At 38.6% G+C, this 18,458-nt stretch overlaps 2 protein-coding genes across 4 annotated transcripts in view; one reads left to right on the forward strand and one right to left on the reverse strand.

Annotated features, from left to right (window-relative positions):
- The window catches only part of Sav1 (salvador family WW domain containing protein 1), a 22,343-nt gene extending 6,495 nt beyond the window's left edge, over positions 1-15,848 (forward strand). Inside the window, exons 3-5 of the mRNA XM_023723763.1 lie at positions 7,699-7,969; positions 12,013-12,156; positions 14,434-15,848. Of these exons, the coding sequence (XP_023579531.1) occupies positions 7,699-7,969; positions 12,013-12,156; positions 14,434-14,545 (527 nt within the window). The 3' untranslated portion in view covers positions 14,546-15,848. The remainder of the gene's footprint in view (positions 1-7,698; positions 7,970-12,012; positions 12,157-14,433) is intronic.
- Positions 15,849-16,136: 288 nt separating this feature from the next.
- Positions 16,137-18,458, reverse strand: part of Atl1 (atlastin GTPase 1) — a 94,824-nt gene continuing 92,502 nt past the window's right edge. For 2 of the 3 annotated variants that reach the window (XM_023723757.1, XM_004638759.2), the window contains one exon: positions 16,705-17,161. In XM_023723757.1, coding sequence (XP_023579525.1) covers positions 17,051-17,161 — 111 coding nt within the window. In that variant the 3' untranslated portion in view covers positions 16,705-17,050. Of the gene's footprint in view, positions 17,162-18,458 lie in introns of all 3 variants that reach the window. The other variant, XM_004638760.2, reaches the window with a different exon arrangement.

Below are 18,458 nucleotides of genomic sequence, written 5' to 3' on the forward strand. Positions count from 1 at the left end.
GGCTGGCTGGCATGTGGTGCTGGGGGATTGAACCGCGGTCCCTGTGCTTCGCTAAGTTTGTTCCAAGTAGGTGCTCTAGATCACTGAGCCATCTCACCAGCCCCTGTCTTTTCCAAAAGGAAAAGATCTGAATATGAGGCAGAATTTCCTTGACGCTTTTTTTGTGGTGGTACCAGGGATTGAACTCAGGACCCTGCACTTGCCAGGCAAGCGCTTATTCTACTGAGCTATCTCCCCAGCCCCTTATTTTCAAGATTTACAGGAATTTAAATGAAAGGGCAAGAAAAGGTAAGCTGTGGAAGGTTAGGGATGAGCTACTTAGACAGGTTTATATTCACAAATGTACATTAAATTTTTGCTACTAATGTAAGTACAAGCATGGAAGCATTTGCTATGACTTAATGACAGTAATAATTCCTGCTAATTACTCGTTTCTTAAATTTTCAGAAAATACCTTTTCTCAAGTGGTTAAATTTGTCTTATTTAAAAGCAGGAGCACAAAAACAAGTTGAAGTTGTGTGGTAGCTTTTTGTGTATTATCATAAAGGATCTTAGAGCTGAAGTTCTGCACTTAGCTATGAAACTTGACCTTACCATTCTTGGCCATCTTGCCAGTCAGTCACTGTGGGTGCCAACGGAAGGAATCCTGCTGCTGACAGGAAGTCTTAAGCAGATTGAATTTCTCTGTTTGCACATAATTTAGTTCTATGAAACTTTAGCAATTAAAAAATATTTAAAATGTTTTAAAGATCACTAAAGTACTCTTACTACTGAGCTGCATTCCTGGCAGTCCCTCACACCCCTTTTATAATTTTTGTTGTGAAACAGGCTGAGTTGTCCAGGCTGGTTTTGAATTTGTGATCTTCCTGCCTCAGCCTTCTAAGTGCTGAAATTACAGGTGTGTGTACTGTATGTGACCCAGATTCATTGTAATCTCTGTAGATAGCTAAAATTTGGAAACAAATTTGAGTTTTATTTATAAATACATATTTCATAGATATCTTACAGGTTAAGTTCTTTGAAGGTATGTCTAGTGAAAGCTTGGTGGAGATAAAAGAATACTTCTACTTGTGGTTGGAAAGCCCTGTCATTAGCTTGTGAATGTTTTACTTTGTATTATTGGAAAATATTTGCATTGTTAATTCCTGCAAACCAAAGCAGTTTTGAAGATTGTGAAAACCATTTATTGTTTTTTGGGACTAGTTGAAATTATGGAAAAAGTGTTTATTGCTTGTGGTTCAGAAATGGTCTCATTTTTCTATAGTACTAACTTCAAAGTTGGTAGCTTCCTTTTTCTTTTATTAGTGGCAGTTACATTTTTTCTCCTTTTGTGATACTAGAATTGATTGTGGGGTCAGATGTCATCCTGGCTCATCCATCGTAATCCCAGTACTTGGCTGAGGCAGGAGGATCACAAATTCAGGGGCGTCTCAAGCAACTTAGTATGACCCTGTCTCAGAAAATAAGCAGGACAGGGACAGTGTAGCCCGTGTGAAGGTCCCGGGCTCGGTCCCCAGCGCCAGGGCCAAGGGAGGAAGGGCAGGCCTTGGGAGCCATTAAGGCACGTTAAGTAGATCCAGATTTTGGTACAAATTGCAAGTGGTGATTTTTTAAATTCAGTTATTTCTTCTGTATAACAGTTGGACTTCTATAATAAGACCTTTCTTTTATCAGTTACTTGGTTGCTAATCACATGGGAAAAATGAGATAAATTCTAGGTCTCTCCCTTAATTTGCTGTTTTTCTGAATAATGAAGTGGAATCTTAACTACTTCCAAAGATAACTAATGAGTCTATTTTGGGCATCTTTATAGACTCAAGAATTTTTTTTTTTAACTTCAGGTTTCATTTAGCCAGTATTTTCTGTTCCAAAAGTTTTGGCATTTCATTTAATTGTCACATCTCCTTAATCTTTTTGGTCTTTTGCAAACTTTTCACAATTTTTTTCTTGTGTGTGTTTTTGAGCAGTGCATGTTAGGTATTGTGTAGCCTGTCCTTCAATTTGGAATTTTGTCTGATGTTTTTCTAATGGTTAGGCTGGATTAAGGTTTCTGGAAAGAGTGTGTATATGTTGTATATAAGGAGGGGCATGGTATCAACATGACATTACAGGGGATGTTAGCTATTATGTAAGTTTACCAGGCTTCTCCTCTGTCAAGTTATTACTTTCTCCTTTCCATACTCTTGGAGAGAGTCACCAGCTCTCACGTGAGAGGGCCACATGAACGAATAAAACAGTAGTAGCTTTTTTTTCAGAACCAGGAATTGAACTCAGGCCCTTGCATTTGCCAGGGAAACACTTATTCCACTGAGCCATCTCCCAGGCCCTAGTAGCTTATTTTTTTAAAGGCATTTTCTAACGATGAAGTACACATTATTTTGTTTTAAATTCACTTTGAATCGTTTTTCTCAAGTTTGGTTAAGCCACTTGATTTATGCTTAGATTATTTTATTTTGTTTTTGATGTTTTAGGAATTGCTTCTAAATATTGATTTAGGGCTGGGGAGATAGCTTGGTAGTCTAAGCGTCTGCTTGGCAAGGTCAAGGACCTGGGTTCGATCCCTAGTACTACATTCAGTGCCTATTCTGGAACCCCAAGTGTGCCATGCTGGCCCCCAAACCGGGCTTAGTGGCACATGCCTATAATCCCAGTTATGGGGAGCCTGAGAGAGGAAGATCACTGTAAGTCCAAGCTGTGTAGTGAGACTTGTACCAAATAAGTAAATAAATAAATGATTGAAAAATAAAGATAAAATACATTGATTTAATTTTGTTTTATAGTTGCATAGGACATTTAAAAGTTTCCAGAATCAAAACTATAAGACAAACTAGACTTAGAAAAATTACTGCTGGGTGGCCGGCCAAATAGTCAGTGGATTAAAGTGCCCCGCACCCAGGGCGAACTGAGACGGCAATTGAAGAAAAATTGCTTCTACCACTGTCTCCTGTCCTTTTTTCCCTTTCCTCCCACATAGATAACCAGTTTCAGTAATTTTTGCTGTATCTTTGCATTACAATATTATATGAACATAGGCCCAGTGACGCACTCTTCCCAAGGGCCCCCCTTCTCCCAGGGGCCCCACCTCCTCCCAAGGGCCCAGGTAGGCATAAACTACAGTAATCAAATTAGTACCTTCACCATGCAGTGACTTGAAAGCCCCACATGAGACTTTTGGGGGACATTTTTGGTCCAAACCATAATGCACCCCACTGTCCTAACAGTGGACATTTGGTTTCTGCCTAGCCTTTCATTGCACTACAGATGCTGCTGCAGTGACTAGCCTCATGCATTTGCTGTTTGAAGTGACTGTGACTTCCCAGACTCTCCAGCCAGTAACCTACACAGCATTTACTTACATACCTCCTTTAGAATCTGAGATTGAATTGAAGCTTTTTTCCTTAGTTTCTTGTGAATTGCTTTTTGTCACCAGTGTTTATATATACATACATTATGATTGACAGACACATTGTTATTCTAATCCAGGCAGATCATGGTTTTTTGTTTTGTTTTGAGCATATTTAGGATTGTCAGTATAATTTCAAAACACATAAAAAATGTTGCTTTTGTCATTCCTTAAAGTTAAATCTTTTGCTTAGTTTCTGGCCACGTATAATCATAAAAACTTGTCAACCAGCTGGAACCTTTTGACAGATGTTGTTCCTGGAGCAGTCACCTTTCACACCTGAGCGATAACCCGGACTCTTCTCTGGAACATTCTGTGTTTGAGCATCCATGATGGCACTTTACAGCTGCTATCTAGTGGCTAATTTATTTTTTCCCTGGATGGTAAGAAACATAGAAGTTTTAGAACTGGCAAAACACTGGAGGGAGAGAAGCAAAGTTAGTCAAAGAATCAAGGAAAAAAGTGTGTAGTCTTTGGTATAAATCACTTACCTGAGTAATGAGTCTCCCCAGTTCCTCACATCCTTTACAGTACAGTACTTCAGCCAGTTCTGTGTTATATTTCAAGTACTTTATATTGGGTGAAGTTTTCCTGTTATGATAAACTCATCTGTATAATGAATTTGGGCTTTATAAAAATTTAAGGGTTCTCCACATTAATGTGCCTATACTAATAGATTATATAAATGTTTTTAAATAAGTATGGTGTTATTTAGCATTAGCTTACAAATAGCCTTCTCTTTTTTTTTTAATTTAAAAAACAACCTGTCTGTTGTTCTGTCAGTCTGTCGCCAGCATGATGCGCCTAGAGTTCTGGGGCCTGCACAGCATGTGGTACCAGGTATCAAACCCTGGCCCTTGCACTTGCCAGGCAGGTGTTTAGACCCCTGAGCTATCTCCCCAGTCCTGCCTCCTTCTCTTAATGTATACTAGATTTCTTTATGCACAATTTTCTCTTTAAAAATAATTTTTAAAAGGACCATATGGAATGTTTTTAAATCAATTTCTTAAAATCAATTTTCTGACGATGGAGTCTAGTTTGTGTTAGGTCAATGGCGTTGGTTTGTTGTATCTGTAACAGGTGGTGTCTCTGTGTGGATTCCTTCTGAGTGTTCTGTTCACTAGTCTGTGCATCTTTTCTCCTCTAATACGCTCAGCCTTCCTACAGCCTGTGCGTTCACCGTGCACCGTATTCCACAGGCACTGTTCAGGCCCCAGAGAGATACCTGTGCAGAAAACAAGGGTTCCTGTTGTGTGCATCTTCCTTGTGGAATTCTTACAAGAAAGATGATGAGCAAAAATTCTGTATAAAGGATAAATGATACCAAAGAAGGTAAAACAGTAAATGTTACCTGGGGAGCTAAGGGTTGCCATAGGCAGTAAATCTTGAGTTTTTTAGTGTCATGTAAGCAAAGATTCGTAGAGGATGAGAGAGTGAGCCAGGCAGCTGTCTGAAGGAAGAGTATTCTAGGGAGAAGAAGCAACCAGGACCCACTAGCTTTCAGAACAGCAAGAAGTGGGCATGTCTGGATGTGAGTAAGCGGGGAGAGAGCAGCCTGGCTCGCAGGAGTGGGGGTCGGAGCAAGAGCGAAGCCTTTCCTAGGAAGTTACCTCATGTGAGGCGTAACTGTGATCAGGTGATGACGCGCGCTAAGGTGGGGTATGCAGAAGAACAGAGAACAGCTGTTACTGATACACAGATTTATAGACTAATTAAATGCTTATAATGACAAAGATAATTTTACAAAAATAACAGAAAAACTGAGAACAGCTATGTTACTACTGTACAGATTTGTAGACTAAATAGTTCTTTTAAGCCACTAAGTCTTAGGAGAATTTGTTATACTATTACTGTGCTTAGGTGAGAATAAAATTTCAGTTTTTTGTTCGTTTGTTTTTGTTGTTGTCCTCAATATTGAACTCAGGGCTTTTTACGGAGCGAGCTATATTCCCAGATCTTTAAAAAATTTTTTTTGAGATACAGTCTCAGTGACTAAATTGCCCAGACTAAGCTTGAATTTATATGATCCCAGAGTCCTGGGCTTACAGATGTGTGCCACTATGCCTGACTCACTGTTATTATTTTTAAAATAAGTTATAGTAACTTTCAGCAAATGATACACAGTTCTGAGTTTTACTGTATGTGCAGATTCATGTAATGCCAGCAGTCAGCGTATGGACGTTTGCACGTTCCGCCCCCACATTCTGCATGCTGCTCATTTGTAGTCAGTCTCTGTCCTTACCTCTACTTGCAAGTACATGATTTTCCTTTATAAGAATTTCATATAAATGGAATTATATAATTTGTAGCCATTTGAGACAGACTTCTTTCATAATGTCTTTATATTCATCCATAGTGTTGCATATAAAAATCATTCCCTTTTATTCTGAGTAGACTCCATTGTATGTATGTACTATAGTTTGCTTATCCGTTCTCTTAAAGGATGTGTATAGATAGGTTATTATACTCTAGTGCAATTATGAATATTCAGTAAACATGCATCTACAGCTTTTAGCACTAAATAGCTAAGGATTGTTGTATACATGACAAGCTTTAACTTTAGAAGGTTCGCAGTACAGAACTGCTGAGCTGTGTTCTAGAGTGACTGTAAGATTTGTCACTCCCTCCAGCAAGGTAAGATTTGCAGTTGCTTGGCATCGGGGCTTGCCTCAGCTGGTTTTGTTGGACAGCCCATGGGCGTATGTTGTCATCTCACTGTGGCTTCCATCTGCGTTCTGCGATGGCTAAGATGACACTCTTGATTTGCTCACTTTCCCCCTCAACGTCTCTGGTGAAAAGCCTTTTAAAATTTTTGGCTCTTTAAATTGGGTTTTCCTCATGTTTTGTTCTAAGAGTTCTTTCTTCTGAAGTCCTTTGCCTAATGTATGATTTGCAAACTTACCTCTGAGTATATAGTTTAGATTGTTTTCTTAAAGATGTTGAATGTTCTTCATAAAATATTTTTATTTTGATTGATATTACTAGGCTTGAACCCAGGGCCTTTGCACTGAGCTAACCCCCAGCTGTCTTTATTTTGAGACAGGTAAGTTGCCCAAAGTAATCTCAAACTTGGGCTTCTTCTGCCTCAGTCTCCCTGAGGCTGGGATCGCAGCATTACTGTGCTTGGCCCATTGTAATCCTGATGAAGCCCAAATTGCCAGTATTTTTCTATATGTATTCATATTGCCTGACCTAGGGTCATAAAAATAGATCCTGTTTTATCTTCTAAAAGTTTAGTTTTGTGATCCATTTCAAATTTGTGTTACCAGGTGGGAAGTACAGGTTGTGATTCAAGGTTTTTTCTTTTGTTTTGCATATTGATGCTCAATTCCAGCATCATTTTTGAAAACACTGTCCTTTCTCCACTAAATTGCTTTTTCACTTTCTGTCAAAAATCAGTTGATTGTATATGTATAGATGTTTTCCTGGGGTCTTTGTTTTGTTGTATTGATCTGTTACTTTTCTATTCTTTGTCAGTACCACATTGTCTTGATTATTATACCTTTATAGGAAACCTTAAAACCAAATTTTCTCTTTTTAAAAATTATATGGGGCTGGGGAGATGGCTCAGTGGAATAAGTGCTTCTCTGGCAAGCACAAGGGCCTGAGTTCAATCGCCGGTTCCGCAAAAAAAAAAAAAAATTATATGGCTGCTTGTTCTTTTGTCTCCATATAATTTGAAGTCCATTATTTACCTATACCTACAAAAACTGCGGTAATACTAATTGGAATTACCTTACAGGTCAGTTGAGAATACCCATCTGTACTGTGCTGAGTCCACCACCTATTAACATGGTAGCTCTCCTTTCATTTCTTTTAGCAGTTTTGTAATTTTAAGCATATGGATCTGTTAGGTTTATGTATCAATATTTGATTTGTAGCATCCTTATAAATGGTACTATTTCAGTGGCTTCTGTTTCTTGTTGTTGATTGCTGGTATTGTTTAACCTATGCTGAAAATATAACCTACTAGCTTGATAAATTTACATACCAACTCAAGAGCACAGCCAGATTATTTTTAAGAAATTATAAAGCAGGAATGGTTTCACAAGTTCATTTTTGCTCTTTTTTTTTTAGATGAAATGTCAGATCTTAAATGTTGAAAGAGGTGAGATTTTTCTTTCCTCCCTTTCCCTTTAGCAGTGTGGATAAGTAGCATCACTAGTTGCTAAATGTTTCTATCAAACAATCCAAAAAGAAGCACACTGATCTCAAAGTTTAGTTTTTCCTCTTTGTAATTAAATAATGCAGTGGTAACTGTTCCTTTTCTTCTCTCATTTGCTTTGTCCTGCCAGGTATTGGGAGAGTTGCTGCTACATCCTTAGGAAACTTAACTACCCACGGGCCTGAAGACTTGCCGCTTCCTCCCGGCTGGTCTGCTGACTGGACCATGAGAGGCCGGAAGTATTACATAGACCACAACACGAACACGACGCACTGGAGCCACCCTCTCGAGAGAGAAGGACTATCCCCTGGATGGGAGCGTGTGGAATCTGCCGAGTTTGGAACCTATTACGTAGATCACACAAATAAAAAGGCTCAGTACAGGCATCCCTGTGCTCCAAGGTAGTGTTGACTTTCTTTTTCTTTTATTTTTTTATGTTGTTTTTTTCCCCCCATAATTTTATTGAGAAATAGCAATGAGTTTCAAACCAAATTGGTAGGACAGTTTCAATAATTAACACATTGCATACATTCTTCCTAGTGGTTAATTGCTGTACAAGATGCGGACATGATATCCTATTTACAAACACCATTAGAACAAATCCCTCTATTCGTTAAGAGAATGTAACTATATATCTATCCTTTGAATACACAGAAACAAAATGGACATTCATCTGTATCCCCTTTTTTTTTGTTAAGTCCCATCATTTAAATATTATAGGTGTGTAAGCTCAGCAATATATTCTAAAAGAGTTCAGTAGTCTATAATAGTATTGGGTCTTCCACTTGACTGGCAATGTCAGAAATTGTTGACCTGGGTCCCCTACAGCTCAACATAACAGCATGGCTTTACTTCTTATGCTTCGCTTTTATACTTTTCTGCTGGATGGTTAAGACCAAGGTAAAGCAGGACCTATGCAACAAGAGTTGTAGCTTTTGGGTCTGATATAGGGTCAGTGAAATCCCCTCAGGATTTATCCTGAGATCCTGTACCTCAGGTTGTGGGACCTTTGTCAGTGTCAGCCACGTGGATGAGTCACGGCCATTGCTTGGCCAGTGTGGTGTCTGTGAAAGCCTGAGAGAATGTTTTCTCTCCATGTGACTCTCCTTAGCACACTCTACTGACTATTTTCATTTTCTGTTTTGATACTGTTTTCTGTTAGATTTTGGACTCTCTTTCATCAGGGAGAAGCAGATCCTGAAGCTTGTTAAATCTTTAAATGTTAAACTTACGACATTTTTCTCTGGACTTATGTTTAGGAGTGAATGACTTTAATAATGAAAAAAATACTAAGTACTTTCTAGCTTTAAAAACAGGACAAGTGTTCTTGTGATCTGATTCTACTTTAATAGGCTAGTGTTGGGTATACCCACAGATGAAAACTAAGAAGTCATCCATGGGTCTCTTCATACTTAATGTGCTATATACCTCAGACCTACTTCCTAACAAGTCAGAAGATACTTTTGAATTAGAAAATTTTGCTGTTTTTATTCAGTTTTAGACTACTCACTTTATGTTGTGTTTCTTACTGATTGCAGATAAGAAAGTGAAAACTGGGACTGGACAAAACATTCCAGGTGTAATAATAGAGCCAGTGCTTCTTTGGAGCAGTGTCTTTTGATACTGCACTTACCAGCAGATCTGGCTTATTGCTAGAATTTAATCCTGTGACATCTAATAATGTAGTCAGATGTCACTTGTCACAATTGAGCACTTGTAATTCATCCACATTGATGTGTTATAAATGTAAAATAAAGGTACAAAGTACATGTAAAGTGGATATTAGCTTAGTAATGAATTAGTATTTCATATTAATCATATTTAAGCTTCAAGAACTGAGCCATAGAGTTAAAAATGAATGAACCATCTTTAGTATGTTGGTAGATGTTGCATAGCTTCACTTGGCATAAAATAAATTTTTTGTTATAGTAAATGATTTTTAAGTTTTTAGAACCATTACAATCATTATGGGGGACCAGCCAAATAGCTCATGGTGTTGGGGGGGCTTGATCCCCCGGCCTGCTGTGCCAGCCCCGCCCTTGGGGCACACTGAGACAGCCATTGAGACTGGGCGTGGTGGTGTGGGCCTGGAATCCCAGCTCTTGGGAGACTGTAAACAGGCGGATCACTATGAATCTGATCTAGTAGTGAGACTCTGAACACCCTGTAGACCTTTCCCTAAAATACAAAAAAAAGAAAGAAAAAACATTATGGGGCTGGAGGGGTAGTTCAGTGGCAGACCCCTTGCATTGCATGTACAAGACCCCAGATTTAGTACCTTGCACTGTGGAGCAAGAAGAACACCCAAACAATGAAACCTCGCTATGAAAATATATTTCAGGATCATTAGCTGAAAGAATAAGCTTGAGCACTCTGTTGCTTTAATTAATTTACATATTTAATGAATCTGCTTTGAAAATCTTTTTCCAGTGATTGCCTTTAATGGCACCCAGCTGTTGGTTGTCGAATTATCCTCCTTTTCCAAGAACCAGCCCTCTGGTTGTGCTTTGTTGTAGCCAGGAGGCAGATGTATATGCTCCAAATAACCAGATTAAGAGAGTTTACTTTTCTGTTCTGTGTCATTAACCCCACAATATAGAATTTTTTTAAAAAATTTATTTATGTGTGTGTGTGTGTGTGTGTGGCCAGCTCAGCCCACCAGGGGGCGGGGCTGGCTGGCATGTGGTGCTGGGGGATTGAACCATGGTCCCTGTGCTTTGCTAAGCTTGCTCTAAGTAGGTGCCCTAGACCACTGAGCCATCTCAGCAGCCCCAATATAGAATTTTTGAGCTTAAAAGCATTTTCACAGTTAGTTCATTTGCTACTCCCAGAAACTCTGTAGAAGTTAAACAAAAGATAGGGGCCGGGGAGATGGCTCAGTGGAATAAGCGCTTCCCTGGCAAGTGCAAGGGCCTGAGTTCAATCCCCGGTTCCGCAAAAAAAAAAAAAAAGTTAAACAAAAGAGAATAAAACTTCCTCAGTTCACACCAATAGTAGTAATAGCTATTGGAGCCTGCATGTTTTGGGGGCCTTATGCAGAATTTACAACTTACATTAGCTCATTTAATCCTGAGAACTTGTGGTATGACTTCATTGTTAGTAACTTGAGGCTTAGAGAAATAAAGCAGTTTTTAACAACATTCATATAAATTGTACATGGTCACCTGAGGTGAAAACATAAGTGTATTTGCCTTCAAAGCCTGGATTCTTCCCCACCCACCAACTGCAGTTATGAGTATTTCTTTTGAGCCTATTTATGAAAGAAAACTTGGAGATAAAATTTAGTTCCATTTTTATTTATTATTTTTAAAAATTTTTTTTATTTTTTTTCTGGAACCGGGGATTGAACTCAGGCCCTTGCGCTTGCCAGGCAAGCGCTTATTCTACTGAGCTATTTTCCCTGCCCCGGTTCCATTTTTATGTATGTATATTAACCACAATATACTCTAACCCTTCTTTTAGTCCCAGAGCAGTGATCTTTTCTGACAGGCACATACATGTTTATTTGGAGGCAGACCCTTCCTTTTGTCTTTCAGTCTGAAATTGATCGTTTTGACCTTTCAGAATCCAAAAGGGTTGTTTTGTTTTTTAGGGAAGGGTCTACAGGGTGTTCAGGGTCTCACTACTAGATCGGATTCGTAGTGATCCGCCTGTTTACAGCCTCCCAAGAGCTGGGATTCCAGGCGCACACCACCACGCCCAGTCTCAGTTGCTGTCTCAGTGCGCTCTGAGGGCGGGGCCGGCACAGCAGGCCCAAGGATTGAACCCCTGGCCCCTGCGCCTGCTTGCAGGCACTTTAATCGCTGAGCTATAGTGCTTTCCCTAGGTCTTTATGCAAAATACCCTCTCCCTACGGAGATACTCACTCCCTCACAGGATACCCCGGGTGGGCGTTAGAACTAATTAAAGCTTGGATTGGTTCTCTTTAGTCACTTTGATTTAAAATAATTCCCATTCGTGCTCTTAAGCTGGTGCAGTATTCTCTGTCTCCTGCTGTGCTATATACCCTATGATTCTTTTCAGTCTTTAAAAGGAGAAAGAAAACATCTTTTTTTTTTCTGAGAGAAACTATTAACTTTTCCAATATATTTATAGCAAATATACTGATTATAGAAATTTGTGACTATGTAAAGGGTACAACTTTTCTATAAATTGTGTTAAAACTTGAGTAAGTATCAGCCAGGAGAAATTTCTTTAAAATATATAGAAGTTTGGTTTAGGTTTGTATCCATCACTAGCAGCATACCAGTTCCAAGAGAAGGTGAAGGTGGCTTTTACTTCCCTGTAGTCTGGTAAAGAAGGAAAGCTTCTGTCAGAAAGTTACCTTTTAGGGGTGTTAATCAGTTCGGGCAAGAAGCACATGGAAGGAAACTTAGGAATTGTTTTTATAATTTCTTGCTTAGATTTAGGGCTTTTGATGTGAATGCCGATTCTTTCTTCTTAGTGTCCCTCGGTATGACCAACCTCCTCCTGTCACATACCAGCCACAGCAGACGGAAAGAAATCAGTCCCTTCTGGTACCTGCAAACCCTTACCATACCGCGGAAATTCCCGACTGGCTTCAAGTATATGCTCGAGCCCCTGTGAAGTAAGTGAAAATACAGGACAGGCACTCTTCGGGGATCTGTGAGCCATTTCACCCAAGTAGATTACTACCATGGTTTTCTTCCAATAATGCTGAGCTTCTACGTAATATTGTATTGAATAAAGGATACCAGAAGTTACGAAGTTTGGACATCACCAATTAAGAATGCTAGTTCTTCAAAACATTGATCCTTCAGTTCTTTAGATGCAGATGTCTGCTCTTAGCCATAAAGTAATGAACTTTCTTTCTTAGAGATTAATTTATAAAGTGATAAAAAATAAGGGTCCTAGTGGGTTTTAGGTACATGGGTGAAAGAAAGCAGGGCTAGATTAGGATTAGAAAGTCCTAATCTCATTTGCCTGGCAAGCGCAAGGGCCTGAGTTCAGTCCCTGGTTCTGCCAAAAAAAAAGGCATTATGAATTTATATCAAGTAAAAATCTTAAGCTACATCAATGTCAGAAGTTCTAGAAAATACTTAACAGGTAACTCTTTATGCAGGCTCACTAAGTATTTTTCTGATTTCTGTTGAGGAATAAGTGTAGCCCAGCATGGTGGCACCTGCCTGTACTCTCAGCACCTGGGAGGCTGAGGCAGAAAGGTAATTGGGCTTGAGGTCAGGCTGTGTGCTACCTATGACTTAAAGGCTGGCCTGAACTACAACCAAGACCCAATCTCAGAAAAGCAAAATAATAATAATAGTAACAAAAACAAACAAGTATAGTTTCCCATAAAAAAGAACATCAAACTTTCTACAAAGAAATCAGTGCCTGTTAGTAAATTTGCTGTTTTCAAGCACTTGAACAAGAATCCAATGAAATACACTTACCGTGTGGTTTTGCATACTGTGCTCCTGATACTCCTGGAATAAGCACTGGGGTAGGACAGCTGATCCCCGATCCCAAGGGTGTGGCGGTGCTAGCTGCCCAGTTAGGTGTTTTTTCCCTTTTATAAGGGGTCACATATTTTTAACATTAGATGGATGATCCATTTGAATATTAAATGATTTGCCAGGGAACCACTTGGGTAGGACATAATAAAAAAAGATTTTTAAAAACAAATTTAATAGGACTTGCAAAGCTATTATGTCAGCTCTGCAGAGATTTGAGAGATACTGGTATTCTATAGGTATGTAACTTACTATATTTCAGATTCTTTGTCTTGTTAGTGGATATTAACATTCTTCCTCTTCTTTTTTTGTGTGTATTTTAGGGAAGGGTGTTCAGGGTCTCACTACTAGATCAGACTCATAGTGATTCTCCCGTTTACAGCCTCCCAGAGCTGAGAGTACACGCCACTATGCCCAGTCTCAGTTGTGGTCTCAGCGTGCCCTGGGGGCAGGCTGGCACGGCAGGCCCAGGGATAGAACCCCCTGGCCCCTGTGCCTGCTTGCAGGCGCTTTAAACCTCTGAGCTATTTGGCCAGCCCTAACATTCATATTCTTAACAGTTTCTTGGACCACAGTTCTCTTCTTTTCTGAATTTTTAATCAGTAAAAATTGTTGGAAATAAATAGCCTCTTTAGGTTTCAGTTTAATTTTATAATAGGAAAATTGGAGCGCCATCTCCTGACCTTTTTTGAAGAATAAATTCCTACAGTAGTTACTGCCTGGTTCCATCTCAAAATGTGAGCCACGTACCATTGAAGGAGGACTGAAGGCTTTCCAGGATATGCCATTATTTTTATTGGTCCTTTGCCACACCTTAGAGTCTTTCACAGTAATTTAATCTTTTATTGTGAAGTTTATTCCCTTAAGATTTTTTTTTAGATACAAGTCTTACTTATCCTTTGGAGAACTTAGCCTGTAACTAATGATTTCTCCTCCTCAGTTGTTTGCTGCCAGTGACACCAATGACGCCCATTTTTGTGCATCATTATTTGCAAGCAGTGTGGCTTAAAATCTTCACAGAAATTATAGAACCATGACTTTGGTGTTCATGCTTGTTAAGTATTAGTAGTAAGTTATCGGATAGACAGACATTCTTTAACTTGAAGTAATGTAACAGATTTCCTTAAAAATGATGTGTGTAGTCATGCGTGGCAGCCTGCACCTGCAGACCTAACTGCTCTGCAGGCTGAACAGGAAGATCACTTGAGCCCGGGAGTTTGGGGCTGGCCTGGGCAGGACCCCTGCTCAAAACAAAAAAAGACCAGGTATCAAGTTAATGATTTCGTTGTCTTAAGCTTGTTTGTTTAGTTATAATAGTATTTGTAAAAATACACTAGTTGATTGCTTTAAATACATGCTTACGTATGTGGTTTGTGAACATTGTTTTAAAACAGATACGACCACATTCTGAAGTGGGAACTCTTTCAGCTGGCTGACCTGGATACATACCAGGGAATGCTCAAGTTACTCTTCATGAAAGAACTGGAACAGATTGTTAAAATGTAGGAAGCCTACAGACAGGCTCTTCTCACTGAGTTGGAAAATCGCAAGCAGAGACAGCAGTGGTATGCCCAGCAACATGGCAAGAATTTTTAAGTTAACTTTTCAAAAGGAATTTTAAATTTTAGAAGAGCATTACAATATTTTCACAGGCTTAAAAAATGCAGACAAGTACCTTGGTTAACAAAGGCAGCTTACTTTTTGGAAATTATAAAATTTTAATTTCACATGTATTTTGTTATTAGGAGTTTTCTTTTATTACAAATTAAAAGTGAATTTATTAGAGCCAACATGGAATATGCATCCACATGCTGTGTGTTAGAAATCTGCTTTGAATATTTTTGATGGAGAAAAACGCAGCAGGAAAATGTCATAACCATATATTAAACAGGAAATGATCAGTTGATAACTTCTTATGGCAATACCTTTCTTTGCTTTCCTTTTTTTCTTTTTCTTTTTTTTTTTTGGTACCAGGGGACCTTATGCTTGTAGGCACTTAGGCCACTGAGCTATTTCCTCAGGTCATCAATACCTTTCTTTAAATTATGCCATTTCTTTTTTTAAAAAAAATGTTTCCTGCTTAATGTGGAATGTTATTTGGAATGGGATAGGTTGCATATTACCATGGCGTAGTTCAAAATACAGAATACGATTTGGAAGCTTTATTGTGATAAATTTCTCTATGTGGTGTATGTTGTGGCCCCTGTTCCTTCCAGTGTGAGGGACCCTTCTGAAGCCTGTAGAGGCTCTTCTGAGGAGTGAATTCCAGCCTCAAGGCCTAGCTGGGTGGGGAAGGTGTGTGCAGGCCCAGCCAGAGCTCTGCTGCTGTCCCTGGGCTCCGATGAGACCTCTGTGCAGGGCTCTCGCAGTGCCACCCGCCTTCCCCCCGACTAGACCAGACGTGACAATCAGGGATTCCATGAGCACTCTTGGCCATAAGATCAGTTTTGTATTACTTTTTATCTTCTAAGTGTTTTGCCATACAATTTTACAACCATATCTTTCCTAGCTTTTCCCCTTTTGGTTTATATTAAAATGTTGTTCATAATTACGCACTATGTTTGATTACAGACAAGTATATATACTTCTAGCCTGTAAATCTCTAAAATTCTGTGAATTCATAACTTTTCAGTTACATTTACCTGAGCTGTAAATATATGTAAGTATGTTTCTGGTTTTGGTAGTCTTCCAAAATATAAAGCACTCCCAGTTAATACATAAGTGGGTTTGAATTATTGATAAAATGTTAAGTGTTTGATTTTATATAACAACTTTATTAAATATATTTTTGTGGAAACTATATGTGTGGTGTTTGAATACATATTTTGCATGTAGGATGCTTTATTTTTCTGTTCAGAACGCCCATAGGCCAAAGAAACAATATAATGAAAGGGGTATTGAAAAATTAAAGAATGGCTAGTGGAGTTCTCACCCGTTAGCTGTAGACAGCAGCGTCCATTTTGCATCTGCCAGGTCAGAAGTGTTACTCTGTCATTACAAGCCCCACCCCCAGTTTCTTTCCTGTAAGACCTCTGAGACTTAATGAAACTCCACTAGAGATTTTAGTTATTAAAAATACATTATAAAACTACTCATTGTTTTAAGAAAACAGTGAAGGCACCTAAAGAGATCAGCATGTTTCTTAAAGTGAAAATCAAAATTCTAACAGTGTCAATAGAAAATGGTGCATCTTGACTTAAAAAGGAGATCAATTTCCACCATTCTTTGACAGTACCTCACAAACATTTCCAAATTCAGTGAGCATTTGTTTTAATGTTAGGAACCAGAGTAAACTTTAATAGTTCACATGTTAAAAGAATAAACCTATGAAGAATACATTTCTTGTGTACCAAATGAAAAAATATACAATGCAGTAGAACTCAAATACATATACAAAGTGATTTTTTTTGTGCATTTTTGATCAAGAGGTTTACATTCTATATTAAATCATGATATAAAAGAAGCATATATAGTTTCTGGTAAAGCAACAGAAAAGCTCTCCAATATATTAAATGTATTTTAAAATAACTAGGAAGTCACGGTAAGAGTAAGATCATGTAAGTTAAATCAAGCCTGCTGAATAATGCTGTGCTTCAACAAACAGCTATGTGGAATCATTAAAAAAAAATTTCTGTAGAAATTAAATGAGCATCTCCGAATAGACTAATATCACTACATGGTTTAATTATAATCCAGTAGGAGAGTGTAATAAATTCAAGCAGAACACATGTACTCTCATCATAAATCCACAAATACCTTAAATTATAACAGCATATTTAAAGACAAAAATCAGGAAGCTACATGTTAACCAAATGATATAACCATGCATACACACGTCTGCTTATTAAACACTGGAGTAAAGGAACTAAACCTTTATGCAGACTTTGAGGTGAATGGTATTTTATTCTGTTCTCATGGAAGCACTTTTGATGTTTGCATGGGAAAAAAAAAACAACCCAAAACTATATTTAACTGACAGCCAGTCATGCACTTGTATTTTTAAAAGCTGGATTACATTTTCTTCTTTTCTGATTGTTCGGTAGCTTCTGACTTTGGTGCAGGAAAAGCGTGATGATACAGATGTCTGTGGGTTGCTGCCGCACTGTACAGCTTGTATAAAGCCTAGAACACAAGGATCAGGATTAGAAAGCATTTTACCAAACATCTTAAAAGTTTTCCTTTTTAGTTACTTATGAAACTGATAAACAGCATGTTAAATGTGGAGTTTCCTACAGCATATGAGTATTTTTCTTCTGGGTTTCCAGCATGTTACCTTGTGGAGTGAACTTCATGGTAAGTGTCTTCCCAGACTGCATTTCCTTCTATGTGCACTTCCTGGAGCACAGCTCCCCAGCTACCACGCCTCAGGGCTGGGTGGGCCACTCATTGTGAACATTTTCAGTTTTAAGATAAGTTATACAAACTTGTACCTTCTGACTACCAATATTTCCCAGAATAGGACCAGTTTTATTTACTGTTTCCGGATATGGTCAAGCCACTAAGCAAGCAGGCCACCCCTCCTCAGGATCCCACCCTTGGGTCCCTGGCTCCACATGCTTTCTTGCCTTGCTTCAGTTACTTGGTTTGTATTTTATAGACACTTACTCAGAAATACCACCTCAGAAAACTTCCTCATTGAAACTACCTCTGATTGTTCTTTGTGTTCTTGTAACAGTGGTGGAATCCCAGGAATTTTAGCAAAGTGTGTACTGTTTTTTTTAGTGCCCATAAACATCTCTTCCCCCACCCTAGTGTGTGAGTCATTTCTTCCCTGAGTTTTCACATACTGAACACTCAATTCTCACTAACATGTCTAATTTAGTTATCAAGTGTGTAAAAAGTTTGAGTATTTAAGAGATGAGTAAAAGCTTTATATCCTTTAAGTAGTAATCTATTCCCAAGAAATACTATTAATCTTTTATATTTGTGTTGCTACTTTCTTTTAAAGAAAGTTGAAATTTGTTACTGCTTTTTTAGTGATTTTTTAGTTTTATGTAATTTTATTGACTTATAAATTTTGACTGCATGATTTGTGTTTGATTGGAGGACATAATCTAGTTACATAGTAAAGTAGAAAACAAGGGAAAAAATATGTGGTGCTTCTGTAGTCGTGTAAAGTCTGATTTGTTTCTCCAAAGATAATAACCTAAATGACTCCCCAGAGGCCATTCCTCTTTGTGTAAAAACTGCTCACTTCTAAACGCTTGGACCCTTTCCTCACATGTGCAGTTCTGCATACGTAACAGCTCAAAAGAGCTGGTGTACGGGCCAGAGCTGAGGTACAGATGGGTGGCCAGGAACCTGCTCGAAGTGGTGTGGGTAACTGTCACTCAGAGCCAAGCATGAAAGCAACTGCAGCTGCAACTAGAACCTCCGTACTTAAATTTACTCAGTCCTTTCACCTGCTTGCTTCACTTGG

This window comes from Octodon degus, unplaced genomic scaffold, assembly GCF_000260255.1.
Source record: "Octodon degus isolate 3935 unplaced genomic scaffold, OctDeg1.0 scaffold00102, whole genome shotgun sequence".
Lineage (NCBI taxonomy): Eukaryota > Metazoa > Chordata > Mammalia > Rodentia > Octodontidae > Octodon > Octodon degus.